Source organism: Vidua macroura, chromosome 17 (assembly GCF_024509145.1).
Source record: "Vidua macroura isolate BioBank_ID:100142 chromosome 17, ASM2450914v1, whole genome shotgun sequence".
NCBI classification, from domain to species: Eukaryota; Metazoa; Chordata; class Aves; order Passeriformes; family Viduidae; genus Vidua; species Vidua macroura.
The window spans coordinates 9137982-9160425 of record NC_071587.1 but is presented as its reverse complement, the minus strand read 5'-3'; the positions used below and the strand labels follow the sequence as shown (position 1 = coordinate 9160425).

General features: G+C 48.4%; 1 protein-coding gene across 6 annotated transcripts in view; it reads right to left on the bottom strand.

Moving 5' to 3' along the window:
* KCNQ2 (potassium voltage-gated channel subfamily Q member 2) overlaps nucleotides 1-22444 on the bottom strand; it is a 63419-nt gene that overhangs the window by 33600 nt on the left and 7375 nt on the right. For all 6 annotated transcript variants that reach the window (XM_053992874.1, XM_053992876.1, XM_053992875.1 and 3 more), the window contains exons 2-8: nucleotides 7368-7458; nucleotides 6375-6501; nucleotides 5081-5256; nucleotides 4081-4206; nucleotides 1814-1924; nucleotides 853-948; nucleotides 70-164 (exon numbers count right to left, since the gene is read on the bottom strand). In XM_053992874.1, the coding sequence (XP_053848849.1) occupies nucleotides 70-164; nucleotides 853-948; nucleotides 1814-1924; nucleotides 4081-4206; nucleotides 5081-5256; nucleotides 6375-6501; nucleotides 7368-7458 (822 nt within the window). The remainder of the gene's footprint in view (nucleotides 1-69; nucleotides 165-852; nucleotides 949-1813; nucleotides 1925-4080; nucleotides 4207-5080; nucleotides 5257-6374; nucleotides 6502-7367; nucleotides 7459-22444) is intronic.

The window sequence follows — 22444 nt, the reverse complement described above, 5'->3', positions numbered from 1 at the left end:
CAAAAATAACTATGGAGACAGTGGCATCACGAGGAAAGCAGTGGAGGAGGAAGCTGGAGGAGGAGGTACCTGTACATGGGGACGGTGACGGTGCGTTCGTAGTACTGCCAGGTGGAGTGCAGGTCTGTCCGGGACAGGTTGGTGGCATAAAATCTCCAAGCCGCCTGTGCAGGAGAAAACCCAGTGGGACTGTGCACCCAGGCATGGCCAGAACCACCCCTGGGTTTATAAAGCTCAACCAACACCAAGTCCTACGGATGGATCCAGCATTCTGCCTCCCCCTTGATTTGGTAAGTGACGAACTTGGGGCGTTGCCGTGATACTCCTGACCATGTGAGCCCAGTTAAAAATGCTGCAGGTCCCAGGCATTCACTGCCAGGCTGAGGTCAGGATGGGTGCTGTTGCCCATTAAGAAGTGAAAAATGTGGAGAGAGAGGAGCAGGGGAATGTAAAATGACTAATTTCAATTCTCCAAGATATACAACAAGGCAGGCCTTCTGCACGGACATCTGTTCTTGTGAAGAAAATGCTCCCAACTGTACCTTTATATCAGGATAAATATTCTCTTTGGGGAGAAAAAAAGGGTGAAAACAGACTGTCCTAATGCATTTGTCTTGCTGAGCTGGCTGCTTGCTGAATTCCATCCCTTCTCTCTCTAGATTCCCTACCACATATGCTGTTTTCCCATAGCTGATTTCCTGGCATTTATTCCCAGACAAAACCAGTCACCAACTGCTGTCTCACACCTTACACACACCGCCCCATTTGTCTCCTCCCCAACTTCTAAAAGTCTATGAAGCCCCCTAAAACCAGGATGATGTCACCACAAGGCTCCTTGGATGTGACCCTCACCTGGATCAGGCCCGCTGCTGGGTTTCGCCTCTTCTCAAAGTGTTTTTGTCGATGCTGCTCTTGAACCTTCAGAGCAAATCCAGAACCCAAGATGCCCTGGGGAAGAGAACAACAATTTGCCACTAGCAGGGGTTTAGTTAAGCTTCCACTTAAAAACTGTGGCTAGCTTTGCCTCCATAGGTTTTTTCCTGCCTCATTTTTTGATTCAAACATAGAGGAAGGAAAGAGCCTCCATCCCGGTAGCCATGGCGTACACTCTCCAAGGGGTAGCAGACTTTGCTGGCACTCACTGGAATTGCAAACTTTCCCAAACTACCTCCAGCCAACTGATAAAATACAAAAGAACCCTGGCCTGCTGGCATTCAGCAGATTACCCCCATAGGAATCCCAATCCTGCACTACGTTGAAATGCACTGCCAAAGGGACAGGGAAAATTTGCTGAAATGTGTAATCACAGAATAACAGACTGGTTTGGGTTGGAAGGGACCTTAAAGCTCACCTCATTCCATCCCCCTGCCATGGACCGGACACCTTCCACTAGATCATGCTGCTCCAAGCCCTGTCCAGCCTGGCCTTGATGGGGCAGCCACAGCCTCTCTGGGCAACCTGTGCCAGTGTCTCACCACTCTCACAGGAAAGTATTTCTTCCTAATAGCCAATCTAAATCTACCCTCTTTCATCTTAAAGCCATTAATTACCCCAAGGAACAGTCTTCTAGGGAAAAAAATGGTTTTTATTGCTTCCATAAATATTTGTGCAGAGCCAAATCTAGAGTTCCCATCCCATTTGCTCATGTACACAATTCCCAAGTTGTGGATATTCAAACAGGCTTTCCATTTTTCTCCCTCACTTTCTGACTCAGAAGCCACAGAGCATTACAGTCAGGAGGTCTCTGAATGCATCACACTGTAGCTGTCCAGGGGCTGGGGACAAGGCTCAGGTGAGCTCAGCACCCACTTACAGCAGGAAGGGCGAAGAAGGAGACACCGATGAGTGTGAAGGTCGCCGCCAGCAGCCGCCCGTTCCAGGTCTGTGGGTACTTGTCCCCGTAGCCAATGGTGGTGAGAGTGATCTGCAGGGAGGAGATCAGTGCCCAGCCCTTGGTCAGACAGCCTTAAAACTGAAACAATGCAGCCCAAACTCCCACAGCAGCCAAGTGGCACATGGAGGAGCCAGGTCACCGCGTGCCCCGAGCTGTGCGAGGCACGGTGCAGCTCAGAGACCTGGGGCAGGGATGGGCAGCTCCAGGGGATGCAGAGACACCCCGACACCTGCCCTGCTCACGCCCTGCTTCACACCAGTTGGGAGCGTTTTGGTGCCTTTTGCTGTCACAGAGAGAGTTGCCATCTGGTGCAGAGGCTGGCAGCAGCTCGGAACCTCCCCCAGGAGGGGTTGTGCCTTCGGCAGGGGAAGCGAAACGGCTCCTCTCCCCCAAACTCCCTCTCGGCAGCTCAGGAAAGCTCTTTGCATGCACAAAGATCTGCTGCTGTTTATTGCCAACCTTCCCAGCAGTGCCCATCAGCTGCTCTCCACTCCCCTATTTAACAGCAGCCTGTTAGGCTGAGAGGATGAATTAGGGCTCCTTCACACCGCCTCATTTAGGGATGGGTTTTGTGTTATTGCAATGCACCAGGAGAGAGCTGGCAAGCTGCTGTCTGCATTTTGAGAAATTTGTTGGAGACAGAGTCCCCTGAATTCCAAACTGCAGGAGAAGACACTTTTTCCCACTTCAGTCCACGGACATCACTAGTGGGAAATGCTGGCTATTCCCCCAAGGCTTCCAAGAGGATTTGGAAAGCCTGGGAATGGCAGGACAAGGCAGAGAGGGATGGTCTGATTAGAAACATCTTTGAGACTTCTGATCCCAAAGGCTGTCCCTGTCACACAGCCTCCATGGACAGCACTGGCCCCAGGGATGGGAGCTGACACCATGCTGATGTGGCATTGGAAACATGCATTCCATTTAGAATAAAAAAACCACTTTTACACAAATGGAAGTAGGATCCCAAAGCGCCTTTTAATTGGGTCCATTAAAAACCTTATCAATTAGATGCTATTTTGACCAAGTGGTTAAAAAATGCATCAACGTGGCTAATCCTTACTGAAACTCAGAGTCGGAGCAAGGCCTCTCTCCATAATCACTGCAAAGCTGGTTTACAGTATTTTTGTAATTTCTATAGACAACAACAAGAGTTGGATACACTAAGATCAACCAAGAGATGAGCTTCTGAACCTGAAATTTGGTTTGTCCCATGTCTCAACATCTGCCCATATGGGATCCATGAGCTGGACTCTGACAAAAACTGTTTATATGAAAGAAGCTCGGATTTTTTTGTCTGAACTTCTCAGCAGCAAAACAGTCTCAGAAGCAGAAGGGATAAATCTGCCCATGGTTCTCCCCAGACTGAGCTCTAATCTGAGCTGTCACTTTCCCCTCATAGTTATTTTCTCATTACGTCAAATTTCACTTTGTTTTTATTTTTCTGTCCTAACTAAGGGGCTTGAAAAGCAATTTACTGCCTCTTTCCCTTTGTTGGAATGGAGGAGCTGCTTGATCAGCTGATTCCTCCTCAAGCCTGTTATTGGGATTTGATCAGGTCAGGGATTTTCTTTACATGCTTTGTAATCAGGGCCAGACTAGTGATGGAGCAGAAGAACAATAACGCAAGAAGATTAGAATGTCATTAATTCTCTCTTTGGTAATGGGGTAATCCCATCATTCACATGCACACACACACACACAGCAAACCACAAGTACTGCCCTTTCAGCAGAAATGTGACAGGGAGTGCTCACCCCACCGGAGCCTTCCTGCTACTTAGGCCCTATTAATTTTATGAAATTTATTTCAGCGTATTCAACAGCGCCTTCCCCAAGTGCAATTTAAATAATTAAAGGGCAGCAATACTTGTCAAAACAATGATCAAAGCACCCAGTGGTGCAGGATCTCTCTCTGACCTGCCTCTGTCACGACAGAGCTCAATCCCACGACTGGGAGCACACCAGTTCTTGGTTCCCCTGCAGCTCCAGCCAATTTGGAAATATGATCCGCTAACAATTTCTATGAGGGTTATGTAAGAAAAAGAGCTAAATGGAACAGCCTGAAGCCATTTAATAAAAATGTTAACTAAGCACTCTCTAAGTCGATACCTCACGTAAGTGATAGAAGATGGAGGGTTAATGGACATTTTATTTTAATAACCAGCAGCTGCTCTATGGAAATTACTTACCAGACCCCACCAGAGTGCATCTGCGTATGTATCAAAGTGCTCATTTTCTCCCTTCTCGGCCAAGTACACCAGGAAAGAGGCCAGGATGAGGCACAGGAAGCCAATATACCAGGCAGTAATCAGCTCCTGTGAGATCATTAAAAGAAAGAAGAGAATAATTGCAGTCCTGGTGCGCGTCTCCAAATGCTGAGTTTCTTGCTTGCTGCTGGATCTGAACTTTCCCTGCACTTGTTTGGGTTTTGGGGGTTTGGCTGGAGATCAGTGATGGCAATTTCTGTGATGGGACTGTGGCTCTGCCAGGCCTGAAGACCAAATCATCCAAACACACACAGCAAATGGAGAAGGGAGTGTTAAGAGCTCAATTATTTCAAGAACTGGAACTGAGACTTTAAAAACTCTGATAAATCCCCAGTTCACACAGCGAAGTGGAGTGGAAACTGAAATAGGAACCCCCAGATCTCTGGAGATTCTTCGGTCCAATCCACTAAAGGAGGAGCTGTGAAGTTGGGGTCTGGATGGACTATCCCCCAATCTCAGGGAAGTTTTAATTGCGAACTCAGAGGAGTGATTATTTTTGGATTAGGTTAGTGCAAGGGTGGACAAAGGAGACACACAAATTTCCTGTGATTTTTACACAGTACTGGAGAAGCTGGCTAAGCTTCTCTGGGGAAAAGAAAGTGAAGGAAGCAGGAGAAATGTTAAAATCATAAATACAGCATCAGGAAGCAAAAAATTAACAACAACCTCTTCCCAAACTGATCCCTTTACACCAGGGATTGGTTCCATGACTGGAATTTCTCTCTCCCTTCCCTTCTTGACTGGTGGAGCACTCCATCAGACCTTGTGTCTCCGACTGTGTTGCTTTCCTGTATTACCTACGGTGTCCTTCCAATCTCCCCAGGTCTGGAAGAACTTTGGGATGGAGAGCTGAACCAAAGCAGTGTCTGTGGTGGGGAGAACACAAAGAGCAGCCCCACATCCTTGCCTGGGCCTCGCTCACCTTGCTGTGTGCGTAGACCACAGAGCCCAGGAGCTTCCAGGTGCCGCCGCGCCGGTCCATGCGGATCATGCGCAGGATCTGCAGGAACCTCAAACTCCTGAGTGCCGAGGTGGCAAAGACGTTCCCTTGGGACCCCGCCGCCAGCACGGCGATGGATGCGATCAGCACCATGATGTCTGAGGGAACACAGGGCAGGGAAGGGTGAGGAAGCACTGCCAGATCACCACCAAAGGGAATGGTGTTGCCACTGCCTCGGGCTGTGTGTGATGGGGGTCCCATCTTGTATCCCCTGCTGGAAGGACATAGCACTAATCTGAAAGTGGAGGAAAGCAGCCACTGCACACCTTGTGGGAACATCCTGGTTTCCTTCTCCATGGTCATCATTCCCATAGAAAATGGGTCAAATGCTGCAAATGGATTTTGATCTGATTCAGTGTAACATTGCCAAAGACCCCTTCTTTTATCAGCCATAGCTGCCTGTTACACAGAGCAGGGAATTTCCTCATCTACTCTGGGAATGAAAATCCATACGTCCTCCATAGTAATCCTAAAGTTCTTAAGGACAAAGAAAGTCCAAGAAATTGGCCAAGAAAAAAGGTCTTGCTCAATACCTATCAAAAATCCCATAAACTTCCCTCTTCTCTGATTTGCTACACAAATTTTATAGGAGTGTTTTTCTGTGGAATAAACTGAAATCCTGCATATGACCATTGCCAGCTCCCAAAGGCAGCCTCCATAGCGAAGGGCACGGCCACTCTGTCCATTTCTAATCCCAGAAAATATCACTGCTGTGCCCAGATGTGCTGTGTCTCTCACAGGAGACTCACTGAGTGCTTTACAAACAATAATTAATTAAGTCTCACAACTCCCTTGTGAGGCAGCTCATCAGCACCAGGGAAGGCAAAGTGAGACACGGAGTCTCAATGACTTGGGAACAATTTGGTGTGGAGGTTGGACGCAGGATTGCAGGATTCCAGTTCCTGTGCTCAGCTTCCCCTGGCTAAACCCTGTTTCTGTGGCTGTGGACAGCTGTCAGCGATGCTTGAGGTATGCAGGGCACTGGGATAGCTCCCAGGTCAGCAGAAAACAGGGAGAGCCCTGTGATGAATAACAAAAAGCATGGCCATGGATTAGGACTTCTGCCTTTGGGGTTTTTTTCCCTTTCTCAAGGTGACCATGAAGCAGCTGAAGTTTAACCCCCAAAACACATGCAAGACACTGGAGCAGCATGCAAGCCAGTGCTCGGAATGGCCATCCTGGATTGGGAGATCTCATGCAGGGACTCAGCTCTTACCAATGACACAGAAAGGCTTGCGGGCAAATTTCAACCGTCCCCTCCAGCCCCGGTATCGGCAGCAGCAGCCGGCGGCCCAGATCCGCACAAAGTATTCCACCCCAAACACCACGATGGTGACGATTTCCTGCGAGGAGGACAGTGCCATTAGTGAGGAAAAAAGGATGGTGGAGAGCACGCTCTGGAATCCAGGACAAACCCACGACCTCAGAAAAATGCACCTCAGAAAATACATCACTGAGCAGTCTGCACCACTCGACAGAGAGCCCAGGCTTGAGAGATCATCAGATCTCTGCTTCTGTGTCTTCCCTCCTCCTCCCCAGCGTGGTGAGAGGTGCTGCACGTTGTAGTCGTGAACTGGAGTTTTACACCTCCTCATATTGTGCTTGTTCCCCCATCACAGGACTGATGAACACCTCGTTGTCTCCCTAGCACCAATCTCCAGGACTCAACTCAGTTAATGCAGAGGGAAGAGCAGAGATGGGAATCACTGAACGGGAATAATCCTAGAGGATGACAAAAGGGGATTTCAGCTTTTTCCTTAGAAAACTGGCTGGTTGCCTGTGTGTGCTGGGAGATCTGGTGCAGGCATGGTGTAGATCCTCCATCCCTTGATGCCATGTGAGCTCTTTCCATCCCTTTCCATCTCTTTCCATCTCCACCTGAATATCCTGTGCATGCTCCCTTCCCTCTGAGACCTTGTCTCACCTTTCTCATGTGTCAAACTCAGTGAAGCCCTATTTAGTCTGGAGCACCTTTTGATTTGATGTAGGGCAGGAATGGGGAAGAGGAAAACAGACAAAAGGAGAGGACACAGGTGAATCCAGCAACCCCAGATTTTTATTTTTTTTTTCCCCATTTCTGGCCCACAGGCCCAAGTGGTCCACTTCTCACAAAGGACAGTTTAAATTCTTGCCTCAAGCACCCCCTGACTCAGGGTTTTTTTTGTGGTTTTGACCTTGTGTTAGTACCTCACTGTCAGCCCCCACTTACCAGGATGTAAAGGGCCCCTTCTGAGCTGTTCTGGTACTCATCAATGGTGGAAAAGACAGACAGCACCAGGCAGGAGAACACTAGTAGAAAACTAAGGAACACAAAAAGGGAGAGAGGGAAAAGGTCAGTCTTAATGGCAGTAAATTTTCATACTCATCCAACTAACTCAGAGAGCAATTTTGGATATATTTCTCTCTGAGTATTTACTGCACAGCTGCTACACCACCATGTAAAAAGGGTAAGACAAGTGTCCAGTTTTGCTAAGTGGAAGAGTTATGTGTGGATGGACCCACTGGACTATCCCCAGTTTGGCCAGTGCCAATCCAGTTCCCCTTCCAGCTGGCTGCTCTGATCACTTCTGGCATTTTTTTTTCTCCAAGGAAGCGTCAGCTCCTTCAGCATCCAAAAGCAACCAAATGAGCAGGGACATTTCTAACTGGGATAAGAGGGGAGCAGACTGGCTGAGGAGCAGGAGCATGGCCTCACACCATGGGCTCTACTTATGCATTTACATCCACAAAAACTCACACACAAGTGGTGCTGCAATTCTTGCCAGAGTAGGACATTTTGGGGTGGATTTAATGTTGCTTTCTCAGGCAGGTACTCCACATTAACTCCCCACTGCCTGGAAAGACTGGTGATTTTTTGGGTTTGCTAGAGCATCTGGGAGGTGGGTGGCTGTCAGTCTGCTCTTCTGTGGCCAGACATGGGACAGAAGAGGGGTTTGATCCAGCCCAAGGGAACGTGATTTTGGTGCTGTTGGCACTGGGGGGGGAGCTGAGCTGGTCTCTGTCCCAGCTCTTCAGGGAAAAAAGAAGCCATAAGCTTCTTTTTATGAGCCAGGCTCATCCTGCCATAAGCTGTGGGGATACAACCTTGATATCAGCTGTCCCAGTGTCTCATTTACCACAAAATCAGGGAGATGCTCAAACCCCAGCGCTGACATCTCCATCCACGGGCAGCCTCCCAAGAGCAGCCTGGGCAGTGCCATCCCAGCCTGTCACTCACTGCCTGCCCCCATCAAGGCTGCCCAGTGCTGGATGTTCTGCTGCAAATCAAAGGGCACAGAATGAGTGACAGGAGCTTGGCTCTCTTCTGACACTCAGCGCCTGAATCCGCAGCTGCCGAGGTGTCCTGGCATCTGCTCAAGGATGGAGGCTGCCACCCCTGCCTGCTGCTTGCTCCAACAAAAGCAAGGAAATTAATTTACTCAGGATCGATTTACTAATACAATAAAGTAGGCCAGTGCAAGGAGAAACTAAAAGCTGCATTCTTTAAGAGCATTAAATAATTCATCTGTCTGACTTTGTCTCACATTCCTACAACCTGCATTGTGAATATTTATAAGGTTTGGTTCTGCTGGTGGGGGCTGTTGCTTTTTGGTGAATAAAGAAAAGGAGTTTCACACCGCCAGGTCACGCTTGTGGCTTTGCAGTGACCATTAATGTCACAGTAATGAGCAAAAACAGGCAGATTTGCAGTATTTATTCAAACCACGGCTGAAACGTGGTGGTGAGGTAGGGACTGCTGGAAGTAAGGGACCTTCAGAGCCATCTCAGCCAAGGCTGAGCTTTATCAGCCACAAGACGAATCCAGCATCAAGCAGAAAATTGCCTGATTTCTCACTGCAAATTTCTCCTTCTCACACCAGACTTGGTGTGCAGACACTTGAAACAGCCTCAGGAGAGTAAGAAAACCTCACTTGCAATCCCACTCACGATGTCACTCAATGTCTTGTCTAGGTCCCACTTCAATATCTTTTCTCCCCAGGCTGGTCTTTTAAAACCCTTGCCATAAACAATCCCACCACAACCTGCCCTGCAGTCAGATGGGCTCCATCCATCCAGCCCAACATCCTCCAGACTGCTGGGGCCATGCCCTGGGAGCTGGAGAAGGGCCCCACTGCTGCCCACACCATGACAGGGAGAGCAGAATCTCACACTCCAGGAGGGAAGGAGCTGCAACTAGGTTGCTGCACTCCTGGAATGGCCCAGATTTTGCTGCAAACTTCTATGCTGAAGTGAGAAACAAATGAATAATCAATGAGAGAAGAAAGAGGAAAAAACAAACAAACAAACTATAATGAAAAGGGATCAAGGGAAAAGAGAATTCTACATTTTCTGATTAAAGAAGTAGAATGTGAGCTGTATTTATTTTTGTGACCAAACATCACTGTAAAGTGCCTGAGGAACAGCTGAAAGCAAAATGCCAATATCAGGGCAGGCTTGCACACTGTGTTTGCTCGCCTTGGATGGATCCAGAATCAAGCCAGTATCAATTCATGAGTCCTGGCAGGGACACACGACAAAAAAAAAAAGAGAATTCCTGCATGTTAAGTTGTCACTAGACAGATATTGATGGGACAGGGGGGAAAATAAGGAATAGAAATTACTTTATCACTTCAAATCCCGAGTATGGATTGTGCATGCCGTGGTTATGGGGAAAGCTGGGGCAGCTCCAGGTGCTACTGGAGCAGTTGGACACCTGGGTGCTGCTTCTCCCCCTTCCAGCACATCCCTGCAGCCTCATCCCCAGCCTCTCCGTGCTCCTCAGCTCCCCAGGGCCAGCTCAGAGCTGCTGCAATTTCCACTCTGGGCTCCCCAGGGCTTCCATTGCCAGGGAGACCTGATGCAGATCAGGCTGGCAGGGCCAGCATTAATTACAGCTCTGCCGAGCACAGGAGGCAGCAGGGAATGCACCAGCTTCTCCAGCAGAGCATGGGAGATCCATGGCCAAATCCCACAGGGACAAAAACCTGTCCTGGCTCAGTCCCAGCAGGTAAGGGATCTCCCTGTCCCAGCCAGCAGGTAAGGAGCAGTCCTGCCAGAAAGGGATGCAGGCTCTGGATCAGCACAGGATGAGCTGCATACGCATCCCAAAATAGCTCCACGGTGATGCAGCTCCTCTGCCAGACCGTGTGGCCCACCAACCTCTGGGGGGCTGGAAAAGGAGACTCAGAGAATGGCACCTTTCTGCAAGGAAACTGCACTTGGGGGGTTCAGGTCTGTCTGGCTCCTGGGAGGCTTTGAGGGATCTGCAGATCCCCTTTGGACAGAGGAGTGGAAGAGGGAAGCTGAGAGGTACGTGCACATCAGGGCATGTATCCTCTGAGCTGTCACAGAGGGAGGGCAGTGGGGAACAGGAAGCTGGACTCTGCTTTAATTCCACCTAATCTACCCAGACAGATCAGGAAAGAGCTTCAGACCATAATGGATAGCTAAGGAAAGGGAAACAAGCCAATAAATAGTGTAGCAGTTGGGATTAATCTAATTTTTAAAGCTACATATCTAATGAAAGTAAATTACATCTGCAGCCTGACTCTGGGAAATGTTAGTTTGCAATAAGGAACATTAATTAGGTCCCATCTAATGATTTTTACATTGAAGATGCCAGTTCTGCTTGGAACATTGGAGAAGACAATATCCTCCTCCTGAGCAGACAGGTCCTGCCCGATGCGTGGCTGGAGTCAGCAGCCAGCATCCCCAAAACTCCAGGCGGGATTCAGGGTGGTTTGGGACCACTGTCTCCTCTCCAGAGTGACAGGAAGGAGAAATCTGTCTCCAGCCTGTTGGAGAAGGACACCTCATTGCATTTTCTCATTCACCTCTCATTCCTGCAGGCCCCCTGCTGCTCTGACATCCCTCACACATGTTGCTGAGACCTTTAAGCTCAGCCAAGACTCAGCTGTGCAAATCTGACTGCTGCTAATACCAGTAAATCCAAAGACTTCCAAAGTCTGACTTTACATCCAAAGGTTATGTTGACTTAAAACACCCGTGCAAGCTTCTTATTACAATTTTTAAATCCCAGCACAGAATCTGCATATCCAGATTTCATATCCACTGTGCTTCAGGTTAGCAACAGAAAAAGGAATCACTGAACCCCCTCTTTGAAATAAAAATATTTAAAATGCATGAAACACAAAAAATTGTCCTCTTTTCTTTTTTTTTCCCTTCCTCAGTGAAAGCACATGATGGAATCATCATAAAGCTTCTCAGGTTAATCATCTAATTTGCCTTCCAAAAGAAACCCCCTTGGAATCTACATGCCCATTTACATAAGAATTTTAAAAGGCCTCTAAATTTATTCCTGAAATACTCATATTCAAATAACATTCACTGACATTCAGAAATGTTGGGGTTCCTCTGATGGAGCACCACTAATTAGTAACTGGATGGATACAACACAAGGAGGTGACAGAAGCTTGTAATAAGCCACTGTGCTTGTTGGCCACTTTGATGGCTTTCCCTGGAATTGGAAAAGGCTGTTAATGATTTGTTTAATTAGAAGGGGCAAAGCTGGAAAAGAAGGAGTATTTCACAACAGGCATTCAAGAGCTGCACAATGAAAAGCAACTTAAAACATTTAAAACACTTGAAAATTACTTTGGGGGTGTAAACAAGGCATTGGTAATTGTGCTAAAATAAAACTGATCCTTATGTGCAATCCAGCTGCAATCCCAGTAAATCCATTTGCTGTGGGCTCTGTAAAACCCTGCAGTTCAAGTACCTAAAACTTTGATGTAAATCAAAGGCCAGGAACATATAGAAATGACAATAACTGAAGGTGAAAGAGCAACCACAGCAAAGAGGAACAGAGATTGGCAAATGCCTCTTAGTGCTCAGAGAGCCTCAAAATCAGAATGGGAGTATTTGCAGCTCAATTGAAACCTCCATTGAATCAGAAGCAAAATGCTGAGAAAGCCATGACTTTTCCAGGGATAAAAACTTTGTCATATGGCAGCTACCCTTAGCCAGGAGCATCCATCATCTTTATTCATGTAAGCAATCCTGCTGTGACTTGCAACCTGGCTGCTCACTTCCAAGGCTGAATAGAAACCTAAATACCTCACTCCGGGTTCCCACATCACTTGGTCTCAGCCAAAATCATCTCCCAAGGCAAATTCTGTCTGCCTGTTGGTGCTGTGCCTTAATAAATGCTCTCCTTCCCAAAAATAACTCCTGATGGCCTCTCAATCCCCTCAGGTTTGGCCATGCCCACCCCCATCCTATCTCCTGAGATTTTGCTCCTTGGATGAGCCTGGAGGATCCCTGAGCATCCGTGTGGGTAGGAAACGTTGTTTGTGATGAACACAGTGGCTGGCCCCAAGACAGGGATTGTCATGGTTTATAAACTTCAATAAATCATTATCAAAGGCCTGTCTGGGACAACATTTACACCTCCTGTGCATTCTCAGTGCACTCAGGTGATGCCTGAGCAGCCTTGATAAGAACCCCCTTGCTTGTACAAAGCCATAAAGAGCACTGAGAACTGTGGTGTGAACTGTGGAATGGTTTGGGTTGAAAAGGACCTTAAAGATCACCTAATTCCAAGCCATTGCCTTGAGGCTGACACCTTCCACTGGAGTAGGTGGTCTAAAAGGAGCACTGGAGCGTCTCCAGAGGAGCAAAGCAGTGTTCGGGGGAGGCTGTGGTGTGCACAGCGAGGCTTTAGATGGTGTGCTGGGAAGTGAGACTTCACCAGGCTACAGAGAAACAGCTCCCAGAGATCCGTGTTAAAGGGCTGGCCCTGGGATGGGAAGGAAAATCACAGAATGATTTAGGTTGAAAAAACCCTCCAGGATCTTTGAGTCAAACCCTTCCCTACTAGCACTGCCAAGGCCCCCACTAAACCATGTCCCCAAGTGCCACATCCACACATCTGTGGAATCCCCCTGTAAGAGCATGACGAAGTGGCACAACCAAGTCAGAAGAAAACCTCTTGCCCTGCCTCCCTTCTATTTAGGAAACACATTTCTCAGAAATAAAAGCAGGATTTAGGAAACTTTTTCTTCAACATCCACCACTTGTGAAATCAGCTGCCACTCCAAAAGCTCCTCCAGCCCTTTGCCCTTGCTTGTAACAGGAGTGTCCAAGTCCTGACCCAAACCCATGGACTGCAGGAATTTGAGCTGAAATTGGGTTTCCATGAAATAATTTGTCCCTAGTCCAGCAAAGGATTGTGTATCCTCACACTTAGGAGCAAGAGTGAGCTTAAGAGCTTTTCTGGATTGAAGCCTCAAAGAACAAAAGCTGTCTGGAAATGCCAGGGAATGGAGATCAAGATTGGAACACTTACAGTGGGAAAAGGAGTTAAATGTAAGGAATTGCTTGGATTTTTTACAGGCTGGCTCTAATCATTTAACTTAGGCTGAATAAAAGCCTTATTAATAATAATGACTGCATGCAAAGTTCTAGCTCCAATGTTCTGCTTTGTCCTCAGCCAGAATGAATCACTTGGAAATGCTTGTCTGCGTATTCTCCTCACCCTGCACACGCAGCCTCAGAAGAGCCAGATGTCTGGAGGAAAACCCAAAGTATTAATCAAGCCTGTGCACCTGCCAGAAGAGTCTGTTCCTGCTGGGATCCAGCTCTGCTGGGCTGAGGCTTTCTTTCAAAAAATTTGGTGGGGAGAAATACATTCATGCAGCTGCAGAAATGGTTCATGGGAGAGAATCCTAAAGCCCACGGTGCAATTACAGTGCATTGGGAGGTAAATTAAGAGTATAAAATATTGGACATTTAAGTAATTCTTAAAATGTCTGTGCAGGCATTTATTCAGATCATGTTCATTGATTTTAATGTGAGGGAAAGTTGCTGTCTCATGCAATACCCACATTATTCAGATTGAAATCTGAGCACTGTCTCTCTTTCATCCCACAGGGTATTCCCCCAAAAGAGCCTCTGCTTCCTCCCCACCCTGGAGAAATCATTGCTAGTGAACACAGGAATACAAACCTTCCTGATCCAGCCTTTATCCCTATTTGAAGATCAAGTTATTTCTGTTTCTTAAGCCTTGCTTTTCCGCAACACCTCAAGAAAAATAAATTTCAGAAGCCAAGGAAATGCTGCATGGTTGGAGCATGCAGGAATTAAAATTCCTCTTGCTGAGGTCAAACTCCTCTGACTGACCTGGGCAAGTCACTCGATCTGAGGTGAGCTCTAGAACTGGGTTAAAAGAAAGCTGTCCCTATAAAATGTAATGCTGCATCTCATCTAAACATTCCTCCAGGGAACGTGATATACAAAAATAGGCTCTGGTCTAATTGCAGATAGGACGATTGTCTCCAATCAAGCTGGTTCCTGCAGCAGACAGGAATAGTAGCCACTTTTTCAAAGGTCTGTCCCAGAAGCAGCGATTCAGCTGGAGACCAAGGTTTTCCTGCCCACAAAGGATAAGCTCCATCCCCCTGAGATCCTGCAGGTTCCCTTCTCCGCCTCTGACTTTGCACTAGTTCTACAGCACCACAAATTTCAGCACCTCAAAACCAAAAATCCTTGCTTCAGCATCCTTAGGGAGCTGCTGCCACAGGGGCTCAGCAGCTCTCAGGAGCCACCTGAACTGTCCAGTCCCACAGAAGGCAACTAAATAGCTCAAAATCCTTGTGCTGCCTTTAAAAACCTCAGTTTCCCCATGGGTGAGGCCCTTGGCTTGTGCTGTAAAAGCAGGACCCCAGAACTGTTGCTCTTGGGCTCCCTCCCAGCTAAAAGTAAAGGAGAACTGGCAATTTTGATGGTGCTCAGATGCCCCAGTCACTTCCCAGGGCCCACCCCCAGCTTCATTCCTTGATAATTAGAAGACAAGGATGTGGTTTCTGAGAACCAGAGGCTAATGGATAACACCAAAGTGTGAAATGCAGGGATTACCAAAGCCTTGCTAATTTCGTTTGTTCATTTGTTTGTTTATTTAACAGAGTCTTGGGGAAAATAAGGAAATATTTGCAAACTGCCCATATAAAATCTAAGAGTTGGTAATTTCAATATCTGTTTAATTTTACCTCTCTTGTCCCAGGTAATGAGCAGGAGCTCACAGCCAACGTGCAAAATAATTGTTTTACAGCCTTTTGATTTCAGTCCACAAAAGACTATGACCCCCAAACTGGGTAAAAAAAATGTAACCTGAGAAATAACAGGAATGCCTCAATAATTGGGATTGATGTTCCCTCTCACCCACTCCAGCACAAATCAGGAATAATCCCCTGAAAGCCAAGGGGGCTGCACTGCCACAGGAGAGGCTCCAGCTCAGCTGAGTCCAAACCCTGCGATCCCTGAGAGACACCTGAGTTTGGCAAAGAGAATGCAGGATTAGGTCCAACAAACAGAAATAAAGGGCCTGTGGAAGTTTTGGAGCTCTGCATGCCTTCCCCACGTTGGTAGGATATCATGGTCCTCCACAGCAGAGGTGGCAGAACACGGCCCTGATGTTTCCACGCCTGTGAAGCTGCTCCTGTCAGCATGGGAACATTTTTTTCCAGGATCAGCATCTGGGCCATGCAGACAGGCAGCCCAGAAGAGCTGCCCAGGGTGAAGGGACACAAAACAGACTTGGATCTTTGGAGAGCTCAGCATTTAGAAGACAGTGCTCTTTAGCCCTAAAAAATTGCTGAACCAGCCCAGTTATGCCGCAGGGAGAGGAGAACATCACATCAGCTGCCAGTCAATCCCTGCTTAACTTCACCACTAACAGAACTATTTTGAGTCTCCCAAAACTGCAACTCTGAATTCAAAAGTCCTTTTCCACCTTTTCCTCTCCATCAGCAAAGTTTCCCTGAGCAGCATGCAGATTTGTGCTCCCCAGGAGCGATGGGAACATCATCCTGCCACCACCCACATGGGCACCTCCTTGGCTCAGAGCAGCTCATGACACCTGCACAGACAGTGCCAGGTCTGCCAGGGCACAGCCTCTCTTTGCACCTGATACATTAAACCCAGCACTAAAGGACAATTCATCACTTCTGTCACCTCTCACTTCTTCTTCCCTGGCATAACCCAGATTCTGCAGGCGCATGGCCAGGTGTGGATGGGAGCAGGAGAGCACAGCTCACACATCGAGAGCCTTTTGCAGAGGGAGAGGCTGCCCAGAGAGCTGAACCCCGCAGAAAGCGGAGGGAAGCCATGGCCCTGCCACAGGAAATTAAGGCAACCTCAGTTAATGAGGGAGCCTCGTTTGAACTGGGCAGCTCTGGGGCCTGCTGCAAGCAGGGTTGAGAGCTGGGGTTGGGAGCCAGCACGTTCAGGTCAGGGCTTTTGTGCTCACCTGGATACTTGCAAAAAGGTGACATTACCTCACCCAAAACACCCCCAAAACCTCCATCAGTGGAAGAAGGGAAGAATGATGTGTGTCCCTCCAAGCTGTCCCTGCAATGCAGCAGTTCACAGGCCAGCACAAATTCTTCACTTCAGTTAAGGCTACATTACCCAGCCAGTTCCCAAACCCCATGCCTGTCCCTCATAGCTGCTCGTTGCTATGAACCACCCAGACATGGGCAGATGGGAATCAGGCTCAGACAGCACCAAGCAGGTGGTGAGCAAACCTCTGTGGATTTCCAGACAATGGATGAGCCTCACACGATTTCTGTGTCTGGCTGCCTCCCTGTCTCTACCTAAAATTTGGACCTGTTGGCTGATTTTCATCAAGTTTGCCTCAGTGATGGGCAGCAGTGAGGATAAACCCTCTTCCCCCATTTTTGCCCCTCAAAGGAAGCTGCCACATGAGCTCCATGGGGCTGGCACACACCAGCCACCCTGGGAAAGCCACGAGCTCTCAGAAAGCAGCTCCCCCATGTTCCCCCGCACAGCAAATGACAGGTTTGTTCCCTCTCCTTATTTCCCTGTGCCAGTAAACACAACAATAAATAGCAAGCTGCAGGAGGCAGATGATTGTGTGGTGAAAGGTGGAAAACATCTAAAAATGATTTAAAGCAGAGAGGAGAATAGGAAGAGAAGTCTGTGGATTATAATCTCTGAGGAGGAGGAGCTGCTTGGCTGGGGAAAAGCAGCAGAGGCAAGGAAGGTTTTTCCTTCCCACCCTCCAGCTCCTCGCTCTGGGTGATGCTCAGGTCTTCTGTGCAGGTCCCTCTTTGCAAAGGTCCCCAGACTCAGCCCTGGCACAGGACCCCAGCAGCCCCAGCCCTGGGACAGGAGCAGGGGCAGCACTGCAGGGGCTGGACCCTTTAAAGACTCCTAAGGAACAGGGATGCATGGCATGGACACAGTAAAGCTGAAGAGAGATTATCTAGCTGCCATTTCAACACGCTGGTAAATCAAAGTCGATGGAAGCCATATGCTCTGCTGGGAAGCATCCATCTCGTTGCCAGGGAAACATCCTTCCCATTTAAAATGGCAGGCAAAGGCTTGCAAAAACCTGCTTTTAACCCCCTTTTCTCAGGCGTGATCCAAGTCCCCCAGCAGCTCCCCCAGCCCTGCAGCATCACTGTACTGCTGCCTGCGAGAGCTGCTGCAGCTTAGCCTGGGAACAGGAGAAGGAGATGGTGCTTCTCCCCTGGGCTCCAGAGGAAATCAGAGCCAGCCTGGCAGCAGTGAGATCCCACATCAAATTCCCAGCTTACTCCCAAGGCAGCTTCCACAGCTCATTCTCTGTAAAAACAGGGAATCACCCACCTGGGTCACATCCAGCAGCTCCACTCGGGGATGCTGCAGGTGCCTGGTACAGGCACACACAGATGTGCCCAGCTGTGGGGCAAGACCCTGCTCCAGCAAGGGAATACCAACAGCAGGACCACGGCTGGGTTTGTGCTGCTCAATCCATCTCCTGCAGAGCTGCAGGTACCACCCATTCCTTCCAGGCAGCGAGCACGGATCTGACCTTGGGAATTACGGCAATCCGCAGCCAGGACTGCGGGCTCCGGGAGCCACAGGAAACCAGCACTGAGCTCAGCAGCTGGCTGGATCTGCAGCTGGCCCTGGGTCTCCTGCTCTGCATCTGCACCTTCTCCTTGCTCCCTCTAAGCCAGAGGTGCAGTCCTGGGTCTAACACGGCCAGGCTGGTTTGCCAGGGCCACTCTCAGCTGCAGGAGGAGGTGATGGGGATGTGGGAACAGCACTTCCAGAGCACAGTTTATAACCTGGCACCATGGAAGTCACAGTATTTGGAGTCACAGCATCCTCAGGCTGCTGCTAAACCAAAGCAGGAGCAGCTCCATCCTGGTTGTGTAACCCGGCCTCGCAGGACTTTCCCCATAATTAGAGGGCCTTTCCCTGCAGTCCCATGGGGGCCATATGCTGCACTCGTGAAAGGATGCTCAGAGCTGAGCTTCCTCTCCAGCACATATTTTCAGTCTTCCCTAGAAACAGCAAAGAGCAAGAGGAAGCAGGAAGGAGGGGGAAAAAAAGTTTAATTAATCTTCATTTAATTTCTGCTATCTTTTAGCAAATGCAAAATGAGTGAGCAAGCCCGTCAGGCCTGTGCTGCTGCCCTGGGCTCTGCCAGCCCTGGTGTTTCCCAGATGGGATGGACATCCCACCAGGCCACTGCAGCCAGCAGGGAATGCCATCACAGGCTCAGACTTGACTCCAGCCACTCTTCCCAACACATCCCACGGGGATGTGGCTGCAGGGTAGATGGGCTTCCCCAGAAACAGATGAGGAGGTAATTCACTACCTTCATGAATTTCTCGGTGATTTTCAATGGCCATCACCTCCCAAGGAGGGAAGAGCAAGGCCAGAGAGGACTGAACTCCTCCTGGAGGTTCAGCCTGTTTATCTACAGCAAACTGGGGTTTGGGCAGGTGCTCTCTGCCAAGCACACACCCACAAAAGGCTGTCTGCAAAGAGAGGAACCAAAAGTGGCAGGTTTGATGGAGGTGCTCCCCAGGTGCCCAAGTTCTTGCATAAGGATGGGCCAAGTCCAGGCAAGATCAAGCCCTGAATTATTAGTAGGTCTCCTAAATTTGGCTATTCCAAATCTTGGATGGAGACTTGAGGCTGGGATATGCCCCATATACTTGTAGATGTTTACATCCCCATCATCTGGTAAAAACAGTAGGATAGAAATAACTTTACAGTCCTATTTATTTGTTTTATTCAGACACTTCCATTACCTTTTTCTATACTTAAAACCCCAATTTAAAACCAAGTTTGATGCCTGCATGGTGTTATCTAAACTGACAGAGGACAGGATTAGGTTAGATATTAGGAAAAAAATTGTTCCCTGTGAGGGTGGTGAGGCCCTGGCACAGGTTGCCCAGAGAAGCTGTGGCTGCTCCATCCTGGAAGTGTCCAAGGCCAGGTTGGATGGGGCTTGGAGCACCCTGGGATAGTGGAAGGTGTCCCTGCCCATGATAGTGGGGTGGAACAAGATGAGCTTTAAAATCCCTTCTAATGCAATTCTATGATTCTATTTATCCCATTAATCTGCCAATCCTCGCACCAAGCCTCAGCAGCTCTCTCTGTGTCATTTAATATGACTTGAGGTGCTCCCACCACCCACAACTGCATCAGAAGGGGGAGGGTGCAGCCTCTGGGCCTGGAGGGGCAGCTCAGAGAAAGTTTCAAATTACATCTGTTTTCTGTTGCAGAAAAGAAAAACATCATCAGCTACAAAAGGTCAGTGCAGAAATTCTTCCTATCCCTCATTAGCTGGCATGATAAGCAAGAAGCTGCTAATTAAGAATAGCATTAAAAACATCAAGATATTAAAAGAAGAAAACTTGGAGAAGAAAAATTCAATGCAAAATTCTGGTAAATTACAGACAATAAGCTCAGGAAATTCTCCTTCTCGCTAAGTCTTTTCCCTTCCTTACAGGAATAGCCATAACTAAGAAAAAGACCATGACAGAGATGTGCATCCCCTACCCACAAGAACCAAACCAGAATCACATTAACCAAGTTTCTTTAGTGCTGATACGGATTAAATGCTCCGTTCCCTGAGGCTGTGGAGACACAGCCCTCATGAAGTGCCAGCAATTGAGTTCAAGACATAATGACATGAGGACTTGTCCCTCTGGCTCAGGGTGATGCTTAATTGGGTGTGAAGTCAGCTTTTGGATGAGCACTGCCATTAGCACGCTGGCTTCTGTGCCGGTCCCAGGGAGGTGCTACTCCTTCCCCCCCAGATTCATTGCAGGACAGCTTTCTGCAGGCATGGGGTGTGTCTGGAAAGGCCCATCCTGGGGAAAAGGACACAACAAAATTCTGCACTGGCAGTGTCTCAGAGGAGCCCACCCATGTTAGCCCATGGCACCTCCAGTCCCTGCTCTGATACCAGCAGAGACTTACAGCCACTCAAGACTTCATCTCTTCTAAATAATGAAAACCCCACTAATCAAAAACCCAGTAGGATCAGCACAGAAACCTCTGGAGGAAAAAAAAAAGGGTACAAATCCCACCTCCCCCTCAGCCATGAGCCACTGAACAGCAAGAGCTGCTCCTGGACAAGGACATGCAGCGCGCTCAGGTCCCCACGAGCTGTCGCAGCAGCTCCACACCCCGAGATGGACAAACATCCCATGCAAGCTCCTACCCATGCTCCAAACAGCCATGCTCCTGCAGCCAGGAGAGACGGGATCAGCAGCACGGATCTTCCAAAGGATGGAGCCAGTTTGAGGGTTGGTTTTGTTGCTCATTCAAGCCTGGAGTCTTTATATAGTGTCAGGGCAGGATCCAAAAGCGGAAGAGAGACACCCACTCCCAGGGAGTGTAACACACACACTGAAATAAATAGCTCCCTGCCTAAGGGGATGACTCAGGAATCTCACCAGTCCTTAAAGCACAAATCATTGCTAATAAACCCCAAAAAGCTTGGAGGAAGGCCTAGCAAGAGGTCAGCTGGGCAAAGCTTGGCATTTCCATCCTTGCCAGGCATCAAGAAAGAGGAAGGAGGAATAACCACTGAAAAATAACGATGTCCAACATTGAGGCAATGGTCACACCAGCCTAAGCCCTTCCTGCAGTATACCTGCCTCAAAAGCAATGAGCAGTGCTTGTTATTGGGGAGAGGTTTTGTTTTTCACTGCCTCTCCTGGAAGTACTCAGGCTTAACCACCATACAGCTTGAAGTGGCAGGAGGAAACAGAGCCTCAGTCCCTGTTTGTCCAGCTATAATATACAGATATTTATATTTATCTATTTTGCTCTCCTCTTGAGTGAAAGATGGAGTGCTCTTACATCCCTTATTACATTCTTCAGATCAGGTAACGAACCTCCCAGCAAGCATAAACCCAATTAATGGCCACTTTGAGACTCTGAGTTGAGCACAAGCCCATAAACATGCAGGAGGACATCTCCCAGAGCTGTCATTTCACTGCCACATATAACACCCCATCAGGAGAAAGTCAATAAGACCCATTCACAGCCCTCTACGTGCTGCATCTGTAATGAGCAGTGAGATCACAGCAAACTGTCCCTCTGTGGGTGATCCATGTCATTGGGAAGATGCCACCTTCATCCTCCCAGCCCAGTGTAAGCCCTGCTGAGGTTCTCAGGCTGGCCAAAGCCAACCCCACCTTCCTTTGCAAACCCAAGGAGCACAGACAGAAACCAAAACACTGATCCAAAGGCAAATCAGGTGACAGGAAATGGTGTTAAAAAGAAAAGTGAAGCAAAGAGAACATTTACCACCAGTGCCCCAACAATTGTTTTATGCCTCTTCTGTGTCTTGGATGCTCAACACACCAAATCTTCCAGCAGGGACTGGATCTTTTTGACTTGATAGGCAGAACAGAAGTTCATAGACTTCTACTCCCTTTCGGGGTGCTTGCACACTGCTGTAATATTAACAGAATAATATTTTCCCCTTTCTATTCACTTTAACTATTCTTTGACTGATTTTTTTTCTTTTTCCTTTGCACCTCATATTAGTTTTTTCCACCACACCAAATCTGCAACAGACACAGCAGGTACCCAGACACAACCTACTGCCCTCGCAGAGGAGACACACGAGGTGTCCACAAGTCACCCTTGAGCCAGGATTTCTGATTGATTTGTTTTTTCCTGGGCATCGTGATGACTTCATGGAGAGTGACAGGCTTGCTGTGGAAGCTGTGTTAGGAGTGCCTGCCCTGCTGTGCTCATCCCTTGCAGTGCGTGACAGCAGCTCTGCTGCCACCCCAGCCCTAATTTGCTCCCACACTGTCACCTCCCCAGGGCTGGCAGAGCTCTAAACGAGAAAGCAGAACTGCCAGGCAGATCAGGGTTTGTTTACAAATGAGGAATTTGTGAATGCTGGGGAAAGACCCTCCGGAAGGCAAAATCTGTCCTGAAGAGACCAAGCACCAGTCACGACGGACTGCCAGGAAGCTCAGATGGAGAGCAGTTGCCTCCTAACCCAGTGATTCCCTC